At 36.4% G+C, this 16,703-nt stretch overlaps 3 protein-coding genes and 1 long non-coding RNA gene across 10 annotated transcripts; all 4 read right to left on the reverse strand.

Annotated features, from left to right (window-relative positions):
- Positions 1-903: 903 nt before the first annotated feature.
- On the reverse strand, positions 904-1,995 carry LOC141655681 (wall-associated receptor kinase-like 1). The gene has a single exon (XM_074462748.1). The coding sequence runs from the start codon at positions 1,993-1,995 to the stop codon at positions 904-906; it is 1,092 nt and encodes a 363-aa protein (XP_074318849.1).
- Positions 1,996-4,688: 2,693 nt separating this feature from the next.
- Positions 4,689-10,388, reverse strand: LOC141657707 (wall-associated receptor kinase-like 1). Of its 5 annotated transcripts, XM_074465021.1 has the most exons (4): positions 10,245-10,388; positions 6,569-6,764; positions 6,260-6,523; positions 4,689-6,056 (listed from the first exon to the last, which is right to left on the reverse strand). In XM_074465021.1, the coding sequence occupies exons 3-4, from the start codon at positions 6,338-6,340 to the stop codon at positions 4,983-4,985; spliced, it is 1,155 nt and encodes a 384-aa protein (XP_074321122.1). In that variant the 5' UTR covers positions 6,341-6,523; positions 6,569-6,764; positions 10,245-10,388; the 3' UTR covers positions 4,689-4,982. The 5 variants fall into 5 exon arrangements, 4 of the variants coding, with proteins under 4 accessions (XP_074321122.1, XP_074321121.1, XP_074321124.1 ...); XM_074465020.1 differs by lacking the exon at positions 6,569-6,764 and having other exon boundaries at positions 6,260-6,374; XR_012548839.1 differs by lacking the exons at positions 4,689-6,056; positions 6,260-6,523; positions 6,569-6,764 and adding exons at positions 6,930-8,326; positions 8,602-9,718 and having other exon boundaries at positions 10,245-10,377.
- LOC141655682 (wall-associated receptor kinase-like 2) lies at positions 7,091-8,185 on the reverse strand. The gene has a single exon (XM_074462749.1). The coding sequence runs from the start codon at positions 8,183-8,185 to the stop codon at positions 7,091-7,093; it is 1,095 nt and encodes a 364-aa protein (XP_074318850.1).
- A 2,220-nt stretch (positions 10,389-12,608) lies between the features above and the next one.
- On the reverse strand, positions 12,609-15,765 carry LOC141657710 (uncharacterized). Of its 3 annotated transcripts, none has more exons than XR_012548844.1 (3): positions 15,475-15,765; positions 13,498-14,588; positions 12,609-13,063 (listed from the first exon to the last, which is right to left on the reverse strand). It is a non-coding gene; the product is annotated as an uncharacterized LOC141657710 (long non-coding RNA). The 3 variants fall into 3 exon arrangements; XR_012548842.1 differs by having other exon boundaries at positions 12,609-13,070; XR_012548843.1 differs by having other exon boundaries at positions 12,609-13,070; positions 13,467-14,588.
- Between the last annotated feature and the right edge of the window lie 938 nt (positions 15,766-16,703).

Here is a 16,703-nt window from a genome sequence, read left to right on the forward strand (position 1 = left end):
TGCGAGGTGCTTAATTCAGCTCGCACACGCGCGCGCGCCGTGCCCGTGCCCGAGCCCGGCCCGAATTCAAATTTGGGATTTGGGATTTGGGAATCGGCTGCGGCGGGCTGTGCCTATCTTTTTGGGTCGGGTCTGAGTTGAGTGTACCTGTATTCTGTTTTTTTCAAAACGGACTCGGTCAATTCTGACTGTTGCGTGGAGAGTAATGCTCCTGAAAAATAGGTCTGTTTGCTAGTGTTTAGGGCCACGTTTTTGCTGATGCTAATTGCCCTCTACTTCTATAAATAGACCTCTTCTTCAGTCATTTATTCATATCTCAATTACACTCTCTTCTTTCCTTCTCTTCTCTGATCAATTAAAGTTTCGGGGTACTGTTAATTAAATCGTTCCAAGTCTCATAGTTCTGAGTGGGCGGAACTGCGTGGAGACTGTAGTGTTGTCCTTGGGGAACTACCGGCACTAGCTGATCGCCACCACGGTCGTACCGGATAAATATTTTTCAAGGCAGTGGCTCCTACCACGGCACTACTTACGGGTTATACTTTCTGATCGCTTACTATCTCTGTTACGGTATTTCTGTTCCCTCTGGTTACTGCAATTATTTTTCCTACATTTCTTATAACACGGACATGAAAAATCGGTAGCTCGATACACCAATGAGCGTAAGATAATAAGATATTTACATTCATTATAAAATAAATCTTCGCAGATATAGAAATGAAGGAAAATTGAGCTAATGTTATAATGTAGTGCTGTGGAATTTTGGATACCATGTAAGTCAAACTAGGAAGATTATTATAGGATGGAGGGAGTACTATCTATTAATTGTTGCAGTCATCACAAATGACCCGAGTAGATGAAGATTTACCAATCCAAATTAGACGAAGATGAAATCAAAGAGTATCAGGCTTTACTTGACTGATCTTGCATTAGCCAAAGCTCTTCAACTACATCGATCATACTCGGTCGCTCCTCCCCCTTTCTCGCCACACATTTCAAGGCAAGTCGAGTAAACCATTGGAGCCCATCGATATTACCTTTCTCGATGAGACTCATGTCGATTGTGGCCTTAAAACCATTTCTCTTCATCTCCGAAACAAAATCATCAACCAAATCGTTCCCACATCGAGCCATTTCAACGGGATCCCTTGAAGTTAAAAGTTCCAACATCAAAACCCCAAAGCTGTAGACATCACATTTCTCTGTAACCTCTTTTTTTTTTGTAACCTCTTCAGTTTCAATGTATTCCGGGTCAATGTATCCTGGAGTCCCATGAACCGGCCATCTTTGATCCTTCTTCCCAGGAGTAATCACAACCGAGTGGCCAAAGTTGGCTAGCTTCGCATGGTACAACGAGTCAAGTAATATCCCAAATGACATAACGTCTCTATGAACCACTGGCTTTGACAAGGCGTTATGCATATAAGAAAGTGCATAGGCAGTATCAGTTGCTACCCTCAAACGATCTCTCCATTTGAGTAGATTCCGAAGTTCCATATCCCCGTGTAAATAACGGTAAAGGTCGTTATTTGGACAGAATTCATACACCATCATTGGTACACAAGTCTCAAGACAACAACCATAGATCTTGACCATATTATTATGACATATCACCATTCCAATCGACACATCAGTCAAGAACAAATTGACAAGTTCGGGATTAGAATCGAATTTTGAAGGGGTTCTGATTGCTACTACCTTATCATCAAATATGCCCTTGTAGATAGTTCCACCGTGAAAACTACCGATAATCTGATCAGGATCGTAATTGTTTGTAGCCTTCTCGATTTCACTCTTTGACAATATTTTCAACATTCCTGCTTCTATGTTCCTGCCTTGGCTCAAAGCCATCTGTTTTTCCAATAAGATACCGCCATTTTCGATAAAATACTCCTCCTTGGATTCAAACTTCTGCGCTACCTTGCGGTTCTTCCAATTTAATTTAGTTTGACCAATAAGAAAATACAACTTTGGTAATAATATACCCAAGTTCATGCTAATGCCTTAGGAAAAGGAAGACTGTTTATAATGGTGCAAAAGAGAAGATTGACATAGATTTTTCGACGAAATTAAAATTTGACATTTGATGCAATGTCTATGAAGAACAATTCAATTGCCTTCCATCCTTTATTTCATTGTTCCATTTGGCTTTCAGGAAATAAGGAGATGGTCCAACTGCTTTTGATGTGACTCGAACTCCGGCTTTGACTCTGAATACTTCCTCGGTCATAAGCAATTACATCATGAAACTAATATGATGTTCTTGTTTATTACTCCCTCCGTCCCGGTCGTTTTTTGTCCTTTGGTTTTGGCACAAACACCAAGGAAATGGGAGGAGACCAATTAATAAATGACATGTGGAATAAATGGACAGAGGGAGTATTTTTAAATTTTGTAAAATACGGAGTATTTAGTAATTTAGTATTTAGTGTCTGAGAAAGATTTTCGGAGATGAATAGACCTTGGAAATTGAACGAGTACTGGGACACACATTCGTAAATTTTTTATAGCAGGAATATGCTGATAATCATTAATATTTGTGATTAAACATTGAGCTGGAAATTGACTGGCAAATAATGGTAAGTTTCATAACTGGTCAGAGTTTTACATATAGCAGATGCGGCTAAATCCTAACCGAGCGGATGCAGGAATTTTGGTTTGGGGTGGCACAATTTTTTTAACCGTGATTCCGATTTACTTTGCGCTTATTTACACACGTGTACTCTTTTATCGTCATACATACACGGTCAAATATCGCAAAAGACTACATATATGTTAATAGAATATTGGAAATAAATATAAATCTTACATATATAATAAGTCGTAATGAAAAAAAATTATAACGTGAAGTCGTTTTTGAAAAAAAAAATTGGCACTTTTTTCATTGTTGAGTAACCTTTCTTCTATTTTTAAAGTAATAAAGACCAGAAAAAACAAAATAATGTTAGCTCTTGGAAATCGAACTCGGGGCTGCATGCAAGAATTCCTCTACACTTACCACTAGAGTATTAACTTTACCTTGAGTATAAAAGGAACCAACTGATATATATAACTGAACGTTTTTGGTCACGTGAGGGCACTTTCCCTCCCCCCAATCCGCCCCACTACTAGTTATCCTAATACTGTATTCGACTATTTTACTCTTAACACTCATTTACAGGGAAAAAATGATTTTCCAAAATTAAAACCGTGTTGAACACTGCACAATTTATGCTCTTTGAAATACTTGCAGTCGAGTATGAGTAACATGGAGTATAACAATTGTCTCACCATTTACTAGTTACTCTGTAAATATTACTGCAGAGCAATTTGTTTCAAAGTTCTTGAACCACTTTAGACAAGTACTTGAGCACCATTATCAGTGTACATGTTTCGAGGCTACAATCACACATCATAACGCAGTATTCATGATTTCTGACCATTACGGTTGCAGTTTCAGTTAACTGGAGATCAATGAGGTTGTGATTCAGCTGAAAATCTCCAAGGACTTTGATAAGTACGAATGACCAAAACGGACTGGTGGTTATGCTCGATATTATGATAGTCTCTCTGTTTATACAATTTCATTATTTCATTATACTCACCATATCTCGGTCAATTGTTATCCTTTGGTTTTGGCACAAAGAATAAGAAAAGTGGAGAGGACCAATTACTAAGTGATAAGTGGAACAAGTTGAGTGTGAATGATCTGCTCAATAAGATAGTGTTTGGAAACCATCATTTTATTTGAAAATTTTCATTTAAAATATGTAATGTGAAATGCCAATTTTAAAATTCAAATTTGGTGTTTTGATAAGTTTTAAAATTGTATTTCATTCGTTTGATTCCAAATTGTTGTATGAGCAAATTTATCTTAAACTCTCTAGATTACATTATACACCAAGAATTGGCATATGAAAATTTTCAAATTTTAGAAAAATTATAACTAAAATCCTAAAACTTAGTTTTTGACAGAAAAATTTAATATATGAATCCCTGACATATGAAAATCAAACCATACCTACGTATACATAAGCATTCCTCTAGACTGTAGTGATTAAAGTTAGAACCCTAAATTCCACAATTTAGGGAAAAAATAAATTTCAATTCCTCACAATTTATTGTAGTATACTTCACCCTCTCGCCTTTCTGCTACAATTTTTGTTTCTTCTCTCAAAAAACAACACAATTTTTTCTTTATCCTCAGCAAAATCGAGAAAAAGTATAAAATTTCAACTAATGAGGAAGTTACGTGAGAAATGACATTAGATTAATGTGGTAAAATGTCAGCGTGCAGTGAATCGGGAAAAAAGGTGGAGAAAAAAAAAAAAATGAAAATAAGAAGATAAGAGCATAAAGAATAGAAGATGATAGTGAAAAATTCTGAAATACCTGGGGTCTTAGGTGTCATTTGAAATACACTAATTTTATGAATAGTCAGAATTTGGTCGAATTTGGATAAAATCCAAATCCAAATCCAAATTATAATATTTGCCAAACAACAAATATGTGCTAAATATGGATTTGTAAATAAAATGTTGGTTGCCAAACAGATCATGAGTTCATTCTTAAAATAGAAAGGACAACAATTGAGTGAGACACCCAAAATGAAAAAGAATAATAAATAACCGGGACAGAGGGAGTATTATGCAAAAAAAAAAATCGCATATTTTGAAAAATACAATGAAATAGACAGCACAAAGCGAGTATTAGTGAGTCAATTTTCATGGCTTTGATGAAAGTTGTACATAAGTGACTTACATGAAGACTATAATTATCTCACCATCAGTTGCCAAAGAAGATGATCCAACCCTTTTGTTATTGACCAAGTATATTTGTCTCAAGTCTTACAAGTTAGACCGTCTCATACAATATTAATTAAATCTACCCAATGCACAAATAAAGTCTTACACTCTTTGTCCCAATCATTTGTTTACCTTTGATTAAAATATTCCCGAAGAATAAAAAAAATAGTAAACAAATGATTGGGATGGAAGGATTACTTACGTACAAGGCTTTACTTCCAATTTTGTTTTGTTGTTCACCTGATCTTGTATCACCCATAGCTCTTCTACAACGCTGATCATACTCGGACGTTCCTCTCCTTTCTTCGCCACACATTTCAAGGCCAGTTGCGCAAACCTTTGTATATCATCCGTATTATCTTCTTCCAAGAGAATCATATCAATGGCCGCCTTAAAACCATTTTTCTTGACCTCAGATACAAACTCATCGACCAAATTGTAGCCACATCGAGCCATTTCAACAGGATCCCTCGAAGTTAATAACTCCAACATCAAAACTCCAAAGCTATAGACATCACATTTTTCTGTAACTTTTTGGGTTTCCATGTATTCCGGATCAATGTATCCTAGAGCCCCATGAACAGGCCATCTTTGATCTCTCTGCCCACGGGTGATGGCCACCGAGTAGTCAGAGAATGCTAATTTTGCATGGAACGAGGAGTCGAGTAATATCCCAAATGACATGACATCTCTATGAACCACTGGTTGTGACAAGGCATTATGCATATAAGAAAGTGCATAAGCAACATCAGTTGCTACGCTTACTCGGCAAGTCCATAACAATGGCTTCAGAAGTGCCTTTTCCCCATGTAAAAGCTTATAGAGGTCTTTCCTCGGGTGGACATCATATATCACCATTGGGACACAAGTCTCAAGACAACAACCATAGACGTCAATCATATTGTTATGACATAAAACCATTCCTACGGCAGCAGCAGTCAAGAAGAGATCAACAAGTTCGGGATTTGAGTCAGGATTTTCAGAGGTTTTGATACCTAACACCTTGTCATCTAACGTTCCCATGTAGAAATTCGTACCCCGGAAGTTACCAACGAGTAGGTCAGGATCATAGTAATTTGTCGCCTTCTCAATTTCATCCTCAGACATAATTTTCAGCTGTCCTGCTCCTATGTCCTTTCCCTGGCTCAATGCAATCTGTTTTTCCAACAAGATGCCGCCGTTTTTTATGAAGTACTCTTTCTTAGACTCAAACTTCTTCTGCTCTTCCTTGATTTTCTTTTTCTTCTTCCCCTCCCATTTAGCTCGACGTAACTGAAAAAGGAACTTTGTTAATATACACAATTTCATAGTAATACTTTCGGAAGAGGAAGATTGAATTAGTTACTAAATATGACTGATAACTTGTAGTATATGATTTATGACAATGGGAATGGGAATGTATAAAAGATTGAAGATTTTGAATTTTTCTACTAAACTGACTTTTGATGCAACTTTGGATGCTTACATTTAACTACCTGTAACCCATCAGTGAGATGGTCCCAGCTATGATTCCTTGCAAGGCTGCTACAAAATGAGCTCTTGGCAGACCGTCTCATATAAGAATTTGAACGGAGCCCAAGAATTCAATAACTTCAAAATAGAACATACGGTCATCTCAAACTATTACGACATCTTTGACCAAAACTTGAGAAGACACACAAGAACCAAAATAGAACATTTTTTCATACAGAGATACACAGCTATCAAATATGTTTATTTCGACTCTTATTTTATGTACCCTTATCCGACACCTGACACTTCTCATGAGTGTGATACTTGGACACTTCATTTTAAACCAAGCAGAAATTCACAAATAGATGAGTCTAGGGGACTAGTCTAGACCGTGGACAGTATGGATACACACCGTGTCAGACACTTCTAACCGACTCTAAGTAACATAGACTTTCAATAAACACCATAATTTCATCAAATGTAAATTATCCTCCTCTTTCAAAGGAGTCATTAGGACAGCCTGCAGCCCTGCACCCAAAAAAATTATAGCAGAGTGGTAGATGAACTCAAAAATTCATAATTTTTTACAAACTGTCAAAAAAAAAAATCCTTTTCTACAGAATCCATAGCAAAAACATACGAAACACTCGTAAACCACCATGAAAGACAAGTACAAGAGGCAACACCAGATAATGCTAGGTAGAAAAATGAACTTTCATATAGAGTTACCGAGAATTTCTCTCAAGTAGATATACCTCTCTAATTTGCTTACAGTTATTAGAAAAGCATACCTCTCTAGACACTTATCCTAGTATCTCTCTTTCTCGACATTTATTCATACGACTATACGAGTATTAAACTTTGAATGCACTTCTATTGTTCAGCTGATCTTGTATGAGCCAAAGCTCTTCAACAACACCGATCATACTAGGCCTTTCCTCCCCGTTTTTTGCCACACATTTCAAAGCAAGTTGTGCAAACCCTTGGATCTCATCGATATTACCTTCCTCAAGAAGAATCGTATCAATCATTGCCTTAACACCAATTTTTTCCACCACGGAAACAAAATCATCCACCAAATCGTTCCCACATCGAGCCATTTCAGAGGGATCCCTCGAAGTTAATAACTCCAACATCAAAACCCCGAAGCTGTAGACATCACATTTCTCAGTAACTTCTTGAGTTTTAATGTATTCAGGATCGATGTATCCTGGAGTCCCATGAATAGGCCATCTTTGATCTTTATTCCCTGGAGTGATGGCCACTGAATAGCCACAGAAAGTTAGTTTTGCGTGGAACGAGTCGAGTAATATTCCCGATGACATGATATCTCTGTGAACCAGTGGATGTGACAAGGCGTTATGCATATAAGAAAGTGCATACGCAATATCAGTTGCTGCCCTTAACCTGCTGGTCCATGACAATGGTTTCAGAAGTGCCATATCCCCATGTAAACAATCATGAAGAGCTTTACTTGTTGGGAAGAATTCATGCACCGTTAGTGGGACACAAGTCTCGAGACAACAACCATGAATCTTAATCATATTGTTATGACATAAAACCGTTCTTATGGCGATGTCAGTCAAGAAGAGTTGGACATGTTCGGGATTTGGGTCAGGCTTTTCAGGGGTTTTAATAACTACCACTTTGTTATCAAATGTGCCCTTGTAAAAGCTTACACCGTTATAACTACGACAAATTTGATCAGGGTCATAATTATTTGTAGCTTTCTCGATATCATCCGCGGATAAAATTCTTAGCTGTCCTGCTTCTATGTCCTTGCCTTGTCTCAAAGCAATCTGTTTTTCCAACAAGATACCGCCATTTTTGATGAAATACTCTTCCTTCGATTCAAACTTCAGCACTTCCTTGTTTTTCTTCGTCTTCTTTGTCTCCCATTTGGCTTGACCCGACAGAAAAAGTAACTTAGCTAATATACCCAATTTCATACTAACACCTTATAGGTAGGGAAAAATAATTGAGTGTATGATTTATAACTTGGGAATACAACTGTATAAATGGTAGAAGATAGACAAGGATTTTTCAATACGCTTGACCTTTCATCTAGTTTTGGGTGTTTACTCATCTAACTGCACAAGAAGAATAATCAAATGATGGGAGTCAAATTTGACTACCCAAAAGTGGAGATTCTAGCAAAAATAGATTTTGCTGGTTGAACAAAAAATAGATCTCTCGAACGAGAAGCCGTCTCACACTAGAGAAAACAAAGAAGTGTAAGAATGATTAAAGGGATTCGCACAAAAGTGATGGCTTACAGAATGATTTAAAAAGAGTGATTTAAAGAGAATCACCAACGATCTTACTAGGTAAGAATGACTAAAAAGAATCTCGAAAAAGATCTTACTGGTTAAGAACGATTATATCTGGCAGAGGCCAGACTCACTTTCACTGCACTTCTTTCAACTGCTTAATATTGCTCGTGGAGAGTATTAGACTTTACTTGGACTTCTTTTGTTCACCTGTTCTTGTATCAACCATAACTCTTCAACAACATTGATCATACTCGGCCGTTTCTCTCCCTTTTCCACCACACATTTCAAAGCAAGCAGTGCAAAAAGGCGGATCTCATCCTCCTTCCCTTCCACCATAAGAATCAAGTCGGTCAACGCCTTAACACCATTTCTTTCCACCTTGGAAACAAACTCATCAACCAAATTTTGCCCACATTGAGCCATTTCAAAGGGATCCCTTGAAGTTAATAACTCCAGCATTAAAACACCAAAGCTATAGACATCGCATTTCTCAGTAACTTCTTTAGTTTCAATGTATTCCGGGTCAATGTATCCTAGAGTCCCGTGAACCGGCAAGCTTTGATCTTTCTTCCCTGGAGTAATGGCCACCGAGTGGCCAAAGTAGGCTAGTTTTGCATGGAACGATGAGTCGAGTATTATCCCAAATGACATGACATCTCTATGAACCACTGGCTGTGACAAGGCATTATGCATATAAGAAAGTGCATAGGCAATATCAACTGCTACCCGTAGACGGCTGATCCATGTCAAAGGCTTTTGAAGTGCCAAATCTCCATGTAAAAGATGATGAAGGTCCATATTTGGACAGTATTCATGAATGGTCATTGGAACACAGGTCTCGAGACAGCAGCCATAGATCCTAAGCATATTGTCATGACATAAAACTGTTCCTATGGCGACTGCAGTCAAGAAGTGATCCACAAGTTCGGTATCTGGGTCGCGTTTTTGAGGGGTTTTGATAGCTACCACATTGTCATTTAATAAGCCCTTGTACACATTGGCACCGCGAAAACTAGCAATGATGAGATCAGGATCATAGTTATTTGTAGCTTTCCCGATTTCATCTTCGGATATAATTTTGAGCTGGCGTGCTCCTATATCCTTACCTTGGCTCAAAGCAATCTGCTTTTCCAACAAGATACCGCCATTTTTTGTGAAATGCTCTCCCTTTGATTCAATCTTCTGCATTTGTTTGACTTTCTGACTCAACTGAAAAAAGAACTTTGAAAACACACCCAATTTCATAGTAATATATTATCTTAGGAAGAAGAAGATGGATTTACTTCTATGACTAATGAATGTATACAAGATTGAAGCTTGACTTGGATTATTCAATTTTGACTTGTGATTTTTAAAGAAAATTGATTATTGACTTGGATTATTCCAAGTAAACCTGACTTTTGAGTCAATTATGGATTATTCCAAATGAATGGCCAGGAATTTGCATAATTCATCAATCATAATCAATCAATTACATCATGAACCCAATCAACAGCAACTCTTGCTTGTTAATAATTCGTCACAACCAATTTCCTTTTTAACATTATTTAAATCAGCCGTCATAACTTGTGACCGTCACAAGTAAGAATTTGGGTACAATTAATAATTCGTCCAATTTACCAGAGATTGCAGGCAATCAACACAAAAAACACAGCTTAATAACCCTAAATTAATGGTGAAACAAAATGATTGAAAGAGAACAATAGTAGAAAGATTGAATATTTGGAATACTTACCAGATTTAATAGAAGGAACCCTAAAATCTCAGCTACTACATTGTTTTCATCAGTTACGGACTGAACGGAGACAGAGGTAGTATTTTCTTTCTTTGTGTTTAATTATGTTGTCTTTCCTATGAGTAATACTCGGTTTTTTTTTCATTTGTTTAGAGAGACCCACAACTAGACTTGGGAAACTGGTCATTCGGATTGGGTCGGATTCGGACCGGTCTATTCGGGTTTGCATAAATTTTGGGCCGGGTTGGGTTGAGTGGGTCATTTCGCGTGGGTTGTTATCAAGTTATTTGGGATAAAGACCCGTATACGATAATAAACCTTCGGGTTGGGTTAAATAGGATCGGTCATGTTCGGTTCTTCAATTAGGATGCATTTTGGGTTCGGGTCGGGTTAATTTTATCATGCCTATTGTCTAGCCACAAGGTCGAATATGATGATTATGGGTTTTGAATCCAAATTATCGTATGATGATTATGGGTTTTGAATCCAAATTATCGTGTCATTTACGTGTCATACAGAAATTAATTTTCCATGATTTTTACAAAACACATGAATTGGACAATTTGTGTAATGCATTCCGTCTTATTGAAGACGGTCACTATCCGTCACAAGCTGAAGACGGATAGTGGCTCTCTCACAAAATGCAAGTGGGTGGGCAAGTGGAGGTATTCATTTCCCCCCACTTGCACTATCCATTTACATTTTGTGAGAGAGACATTATCCGTCTTCAGCTTGTGACGGATAGTGTCCGTCTTCAATGAGAATTTGTGTAATGTTAATTGCGCAAAACTCGTTTGGTTGACATCCGGAAGTTGAATTGACACAAGAGTTTCCAATTAGTTAGGGGGCATAGATAATCTCATGATTTGAGGTAACCAAATATCCCTCATTTTTTCTAAATCATGCGATTTTCCATTTTATGGTGGCAATCAAACAAGCCTTATGATTATGAATACAACCCTCATGACTTTACCATTCACGTTTGAGTAATAGGTGTCAAAGTTATATTATACAAAAGAAAAAAATACAATTAGGAAATTTTGGTATACTTTTTTTTTTTTTTTTTTTTTTTGGCAGCTGTAAAGAAGATCTAAGCGCAACACCTAGCCACTCATAGCTCTCTTCGCAAGAGTATGAGCGACCTTATTAAATCTACGAGGCACAAATTTAAACGATAAATTTTGGTATACTTGATACATGATAGTCTCTCTATTTGAACAATTTCATTGAAACAAATCGCATATTTTGAATATTACACTGAAATAGACAGTTTATAGCAAGTATATGACTGCGTCAATGTTTATAGCTTAGATGAAAGTTGTACATAAGTGATTGATAAATTTTTATTTAAGATAAGTTAATCTTTCTTAAGCGAGATCAAATATATCGTTGTGAAATGAATAAGATAAAAGTAAAATGTATTGGAAAAAACAACACACTTGTAGAATGAATAAGACTAACTTGAGTGATTACATGACAACACTATCTCACCAGTCACCATCAGTTGCCAAAAAAAGTGGTCTTACTCTTTTGTTATGGACTAATATGATTTTAATAAATGACTAATAAGTAGATTTATTTGTATCCTCATTAGGCTAATAACATTTTTCATACTATAAGTCGGGCTCTCCTTAATCATCATCGTTGAAATTTATATAATAAAGAGCTTTTTGTATAAACCAACTTGTAAAATAAGAAATCAGTTTCATGTAATAAAAAGAGAGGAAAAAGGCCCACAAAGAAAACATGAATTTTTTACCATTGAGATTGAATAAGAAATTTCATAACATGATATGTTGTCATTAGAAAAAGTTGATATAAAACTACAACCATTCCAATAGCCCTAACTTACACCGCCCTACATAAGATTAACTCAGTATAATACAAACAAATAAAGTCCTACTTCAATAAGCTAATCTAATATACATAGGTAATACATGTACTAGGCTTTACTTCCACTTTTGTTGTTCAGATGATCTTGTATTGCCCATAGCTCTTCAACAACGTTGATCATACTCGGTCGTTTCTCTCCTTTCTTCGCCACACACTGCAAAGCAAGTTGCACAAACCTTTGGATCTCATCCATATTACTTTCTTCCAAGAGAATCATATCGATCATTGCCTTAAAACCATTTTTCTCCACCTCACATACAAAATTATCGACCAAATTGATGCCACATCGAGCCATTTCAGCGGGATCTCTTGAAGTTAATAACTCCAACATCAAAACTCCAAAGCTATAGACATCACACTTTTCTGTAACTTCTTGTGTTTCAATGTATTCCGGGTCAATGTATCCCGGAGTCCCATGAACAGGCCATCGATCTCTTTGCCCTGGGGTAATGGCCACTGAGTGATCAAAATAACTTAGTTTCACATTGGTCTCAAGACAGCAGCCATAGAGCTTGATCATGTTGTCACGACACATAACTGTTTTCATGGCAACATCAGTCAAAAAGTAATTGACAAGTTCGTGATTGTAGTCGGGTTTTTGAGGGATTTTGATGGCTACCTCCTTATCATTTAATCTTCCCTTGTAGAGATTTGAACCGCGATAAGTACGAAAAATTAGATCAGGATCATAGTTGTTTGTCGCCTTCACGATTTCATCTGCAGATAAAATTATTAGCTGTCCTGCTTCTATCTCCTTGCCTTGGCTTAAAGCAATCTGTTTTTCCAACAAGATACCGCCATTTTTGATGAAATACTCTTCCTTCGATTCAAACTTCTGCACCTCATTGTTTTTCTTTGTCTTCTCCCTCTCCGATTTGGCTTGACCTGACCGAAAAACCAACTTTGCGAATACGCCCAATTTCATACTAATACCTTAGGAAGAGAAGAATGATTAGTTGAGAGTATATGTATTATAAACTGGGAATACAAAATATAAAAAGATGGCAGATAGAGTAGGATTTTTCAATAAGCTTGACCTTTGATCCAGTTTTGGGTGTTGACTCATCTAACTGTACAAGTAGAATAATTAAATGGTGGGAGTCAAATTTGACTACCCAAAAGTGGAGATTATAGCAAAAACAGATTTTGCTGGTTCAATAAAAAAAATAGGTCTCTCGAACGAGACAAAGTCTCACACTAAAGGAAATCAGAGAAGTGTAAGATTGATTAAAGAGATTCGCAAAAAAGCGATGGCTTACAGAATGATTAAAGAAAATCACCAAAAAGAATCACGAAAAAAAGAGATGGCTTAAAAGACAGTATAAATACTTTGTGAAGCCAATATCACCAAAGATCTTACACTGCACTTCTTTCAACTGCTTATTATTGGTCGTGGAGAGTTTTAGGCTTTACTTGGACTTCTTTTGTTCACCTGTTCTTGTATCAACCATAATTCTTCAACAACATTGATCATACTCGGCCGTTTCTCTCCTTTTTTCACCACACATTTCAAAGCAAGCAGTGCAAAACGGTGGATCTCATCCACCTTACCTTCCTCCATCAGAATCAAGTCAGTCAAGGCCTTAACACCATTTCTTTCCACCTCGGAAACAAACTCATCAACCAAATTTTGCCCACATCCAGCCATTTCAAAGGGATCCCTTGAAGTTAATAACTCCAGCATTAAAACACCAAAGCTATAGACGTCGCATTTCTCAGTAATTTCTTGAGTTTCAATGTATTCCGGGTCAAGGTATCCTGGAGTCCCATGAACCGGCAAGCTTTGATCTTTCTTTCCTGGAGTAATAGCCACCGAGTGGCCAAAGTAGGCTAGTCTTGCATGGAACGATGAGTCGAGTAATATTCCAAATGACATGATATCTCTATGAACCACTGGCTTTGTCAAGGCATTATGCATGTAAGAAAGTGCATAGGCAATATCAATTGCTGCCCGTAGCCGGCTGATCCATGTCAAAGGCTTCTGAAGTGCCAAATCTCCATGTAAATGATGATGAAGTTCCATATTTGGACAGTATTCATGAATCGTCATTGGGACACAGGTCTCAAGACAACAACCATAGATCCTAACCATATTGTCATGACACAAAACTGTTCTTATGGCGACTGCAGTCAAGAAGCGATCCACAAGTTCGGGATCTGGGTCCCGATTTTGAGGGGTTTTGATAGTTACCACCTTGTCATTTATTATACTCTTGTAGAGATATTGACCGCGAAAACTACCAACGATGAGATCAGGATCATAGTTATTTGTAGCTTTAACGATTTCATCCTCGGATAAAATTTTCAGCTGGTGTGCTCCTATATCCTTACCTTGGCTCAAAGCGATCTGCTTTTCCAACAAGATACCGCCATTTTTGATGAAATACTCTTCCTTTGATTCAATCTTCTCCGCTTTTTTGACTTTCTTCCTGTTCTTCCTCTCCCTTTTATCTTGACCCAACAGAAAAAAGAACTTTGAAAACACATCCAATTTCATTTATTGAACTTTCTTTTACCTTTTTATTCTTCGGAGGGTATTTTATTGAAAGTGCAAAACGATTGTGACGGACGGATCGAGTAGTTACTTCTATGACATATGAGGTACAAGACTAATTAATGGTCATTAATTATCTTATGCCGTGCTTGCTAAGATAATTGATTATTGACTTGGAATTGATTATTGACTTGGATTATTTCAAGCTTGCTTGACTTTTGACTCAATTATGGACGTATACTCAGTCAACTACAAAGGAATAATCAATGATGAAAATCACATTTAACCAAAACAAAGGAGAGAACTTTGCATACTTCTATCAATCACAATCAATTACACAATGCACCCAACCAACATCAAGTCTTGCTTGTGACCGTCTTAAGTTAGAAAGTCTCACGACCTCAATCCTTTTAAACATTATCTAAATCGGTTGTGAGTGTCGTCACAAGTCACAACCATCACATGTAAAAGAATTTGTGCCCAATTAATAATTCATCCAATTAATAATTCATCCAATTTATTAGAGATTGCAGGCAATCAACACAATAAACACAGCTTAAATATTACTCCGTATAAATTAATGATTGAAACATAAAGGTTGTGACCGTCTTAAGCAAAACCGTCTTACAAGTCACAATCCCCTTTCCTTTTTTAACATTATTAAATCAGCGTCATAACTTGTGACCGTCACAAGTAAGAATATGTGCCCAATTAATAATTCAATTTATCAGAGATTGGGGGTAATCAACACAATAAACACAGCTTAAATACCATAAATTAATGATTGAAACATAAAGGTTGCAAGAGAAGAATGGTAGAAGATTGAATGTTTGGAATACTTACCAGATTTAATTGAAAGAACCCTAAAAACTCAGCTGCTACATTGTGTTCATCAAGCTTTTCACAATGAAATAAAGTTTTCAGTTAATTACCAGGATATGGGTAATTATGTTTTCTTTCGTCTGAGTAATAGGAGTTTTCAGCAGACTTGGCAAACGGGTCAACTGTGTTGGGGTCGAGTTTGGGTTGGGTTCATTTGGGATTGAGTTGTTCCGATTGGGTTGAATAAAGTTGGGTTATATTTGGGTTGTCAAATTGTATGCGCGTCGGAAACGGGTTGCGTTAATTTTGCCATGTCTACCCAAGGGGAAATAAATCTTGAAATTATGTTTGGTTATGTAGGGCCTGTTTTTTTTTTTTTTTTTTTTTTTTTTTTTTTTTTTTTTTTTTAAAAACTTCTGAATTTAAACTCAATGGTACGGAACGGAACTGAACTGAATTGAAAATTTAAGGGAAAATTTGGTAATCAATATCTATCTATCTATCTATCTAATCTAATCTAATCTAATCTAATCTAATCTAATCTAACTTCTAACTATATTAATAAAGGAAGCTTTTTTCGAGCGTTTACAGAGTCTCCAACGTTTACGAACTACCCGGAGTATAAAATATAGATAAAATAATAATATTGATTATCCTAAAAGATCTTAATTACTAAATACACAACAATACACATTATGTGCGAGCATGCATTCTACCACATCTCCCCTACTACTTCTCCCCTACTACTAAGAGAATTTTCTCTTAGTATTTTCCCGCCAAGTGCTCCCTACTTTAATAGGCCTGCTTTATGAATTGAAAACACCACAATCACATTCTATGTTGAGCCCACTATTTAAAAATAATCTTTGACTTTTCTAATTAACAATCCTATATGGAAACAAATTGATTTTCCATTGATTGCCAGATCTATTACTAACATTCTAAACTATAACAAAAAAAATTCTGACGTTGATAATTAACAATCCTATATGGAAACAAATGGATTTCCCTTTGATTTGGCAGATCTCATTACTAACAATTCTAACGTTAGAAACAAATTGATTTCCATTTGATTTTTAAATCGTCTCTTTAAACGCATAGTATATTATTTCTACCGTTTTTTTTATAATGATAATAAGTCTTTTTAATTATAATTTACATCTAACTTAATTTCATAAATTAGTTCCCCTTAATGATTTAACATTATAGTATTATTATTAATAGTTTGAACGAGACTAACTTAGTTTCAA

The sequence above is a fragment of the Silene latifolia genome, chromosome 5 (genome assembly GCF_048544455.1).
Source record: "Silene latifolia isolate original U9 population chromosome 5, ASM4854445v1, whole genome shotgun sequence".
Taxonomy (NCBI): Eukaryota; Viridiplantae; Streptophyta; class Magnoliopsida; order Caryophyllales; family Caryophyllaceae; genus Silene; species Silene latifolia.

Coding starts and splice junctions, on each gene's coding strand:
- LOC141655681 (XM_074462748.1), bottom strand. CDS start 1,995: ATGAACTTGGGTATATTATTACCAAAGTTGTATTTTCTTATTGGTCAA.
- LOC141657707 (XM_074465020.1), bottom strand. CDS start 6,340: ATGAGACGGTCTGCCAAGAGCTCATTTTGTAGCAGCCTTGCAAGGAAT. Junction 6,057..6,259: donor ATCTCACTGATGGGTTACAG/GTAGTTAAATGT, acceptor TTCCTTTTTCAG/TTACGTCGAGCTAAATGGGA.
- LOC141655682 (XM_074462749.1), bottom strand. CDS start 8,185: ATGAAATTGGGTATATTAGCTAAGTTACTTTTTCTGTCGGGTCAAGCC.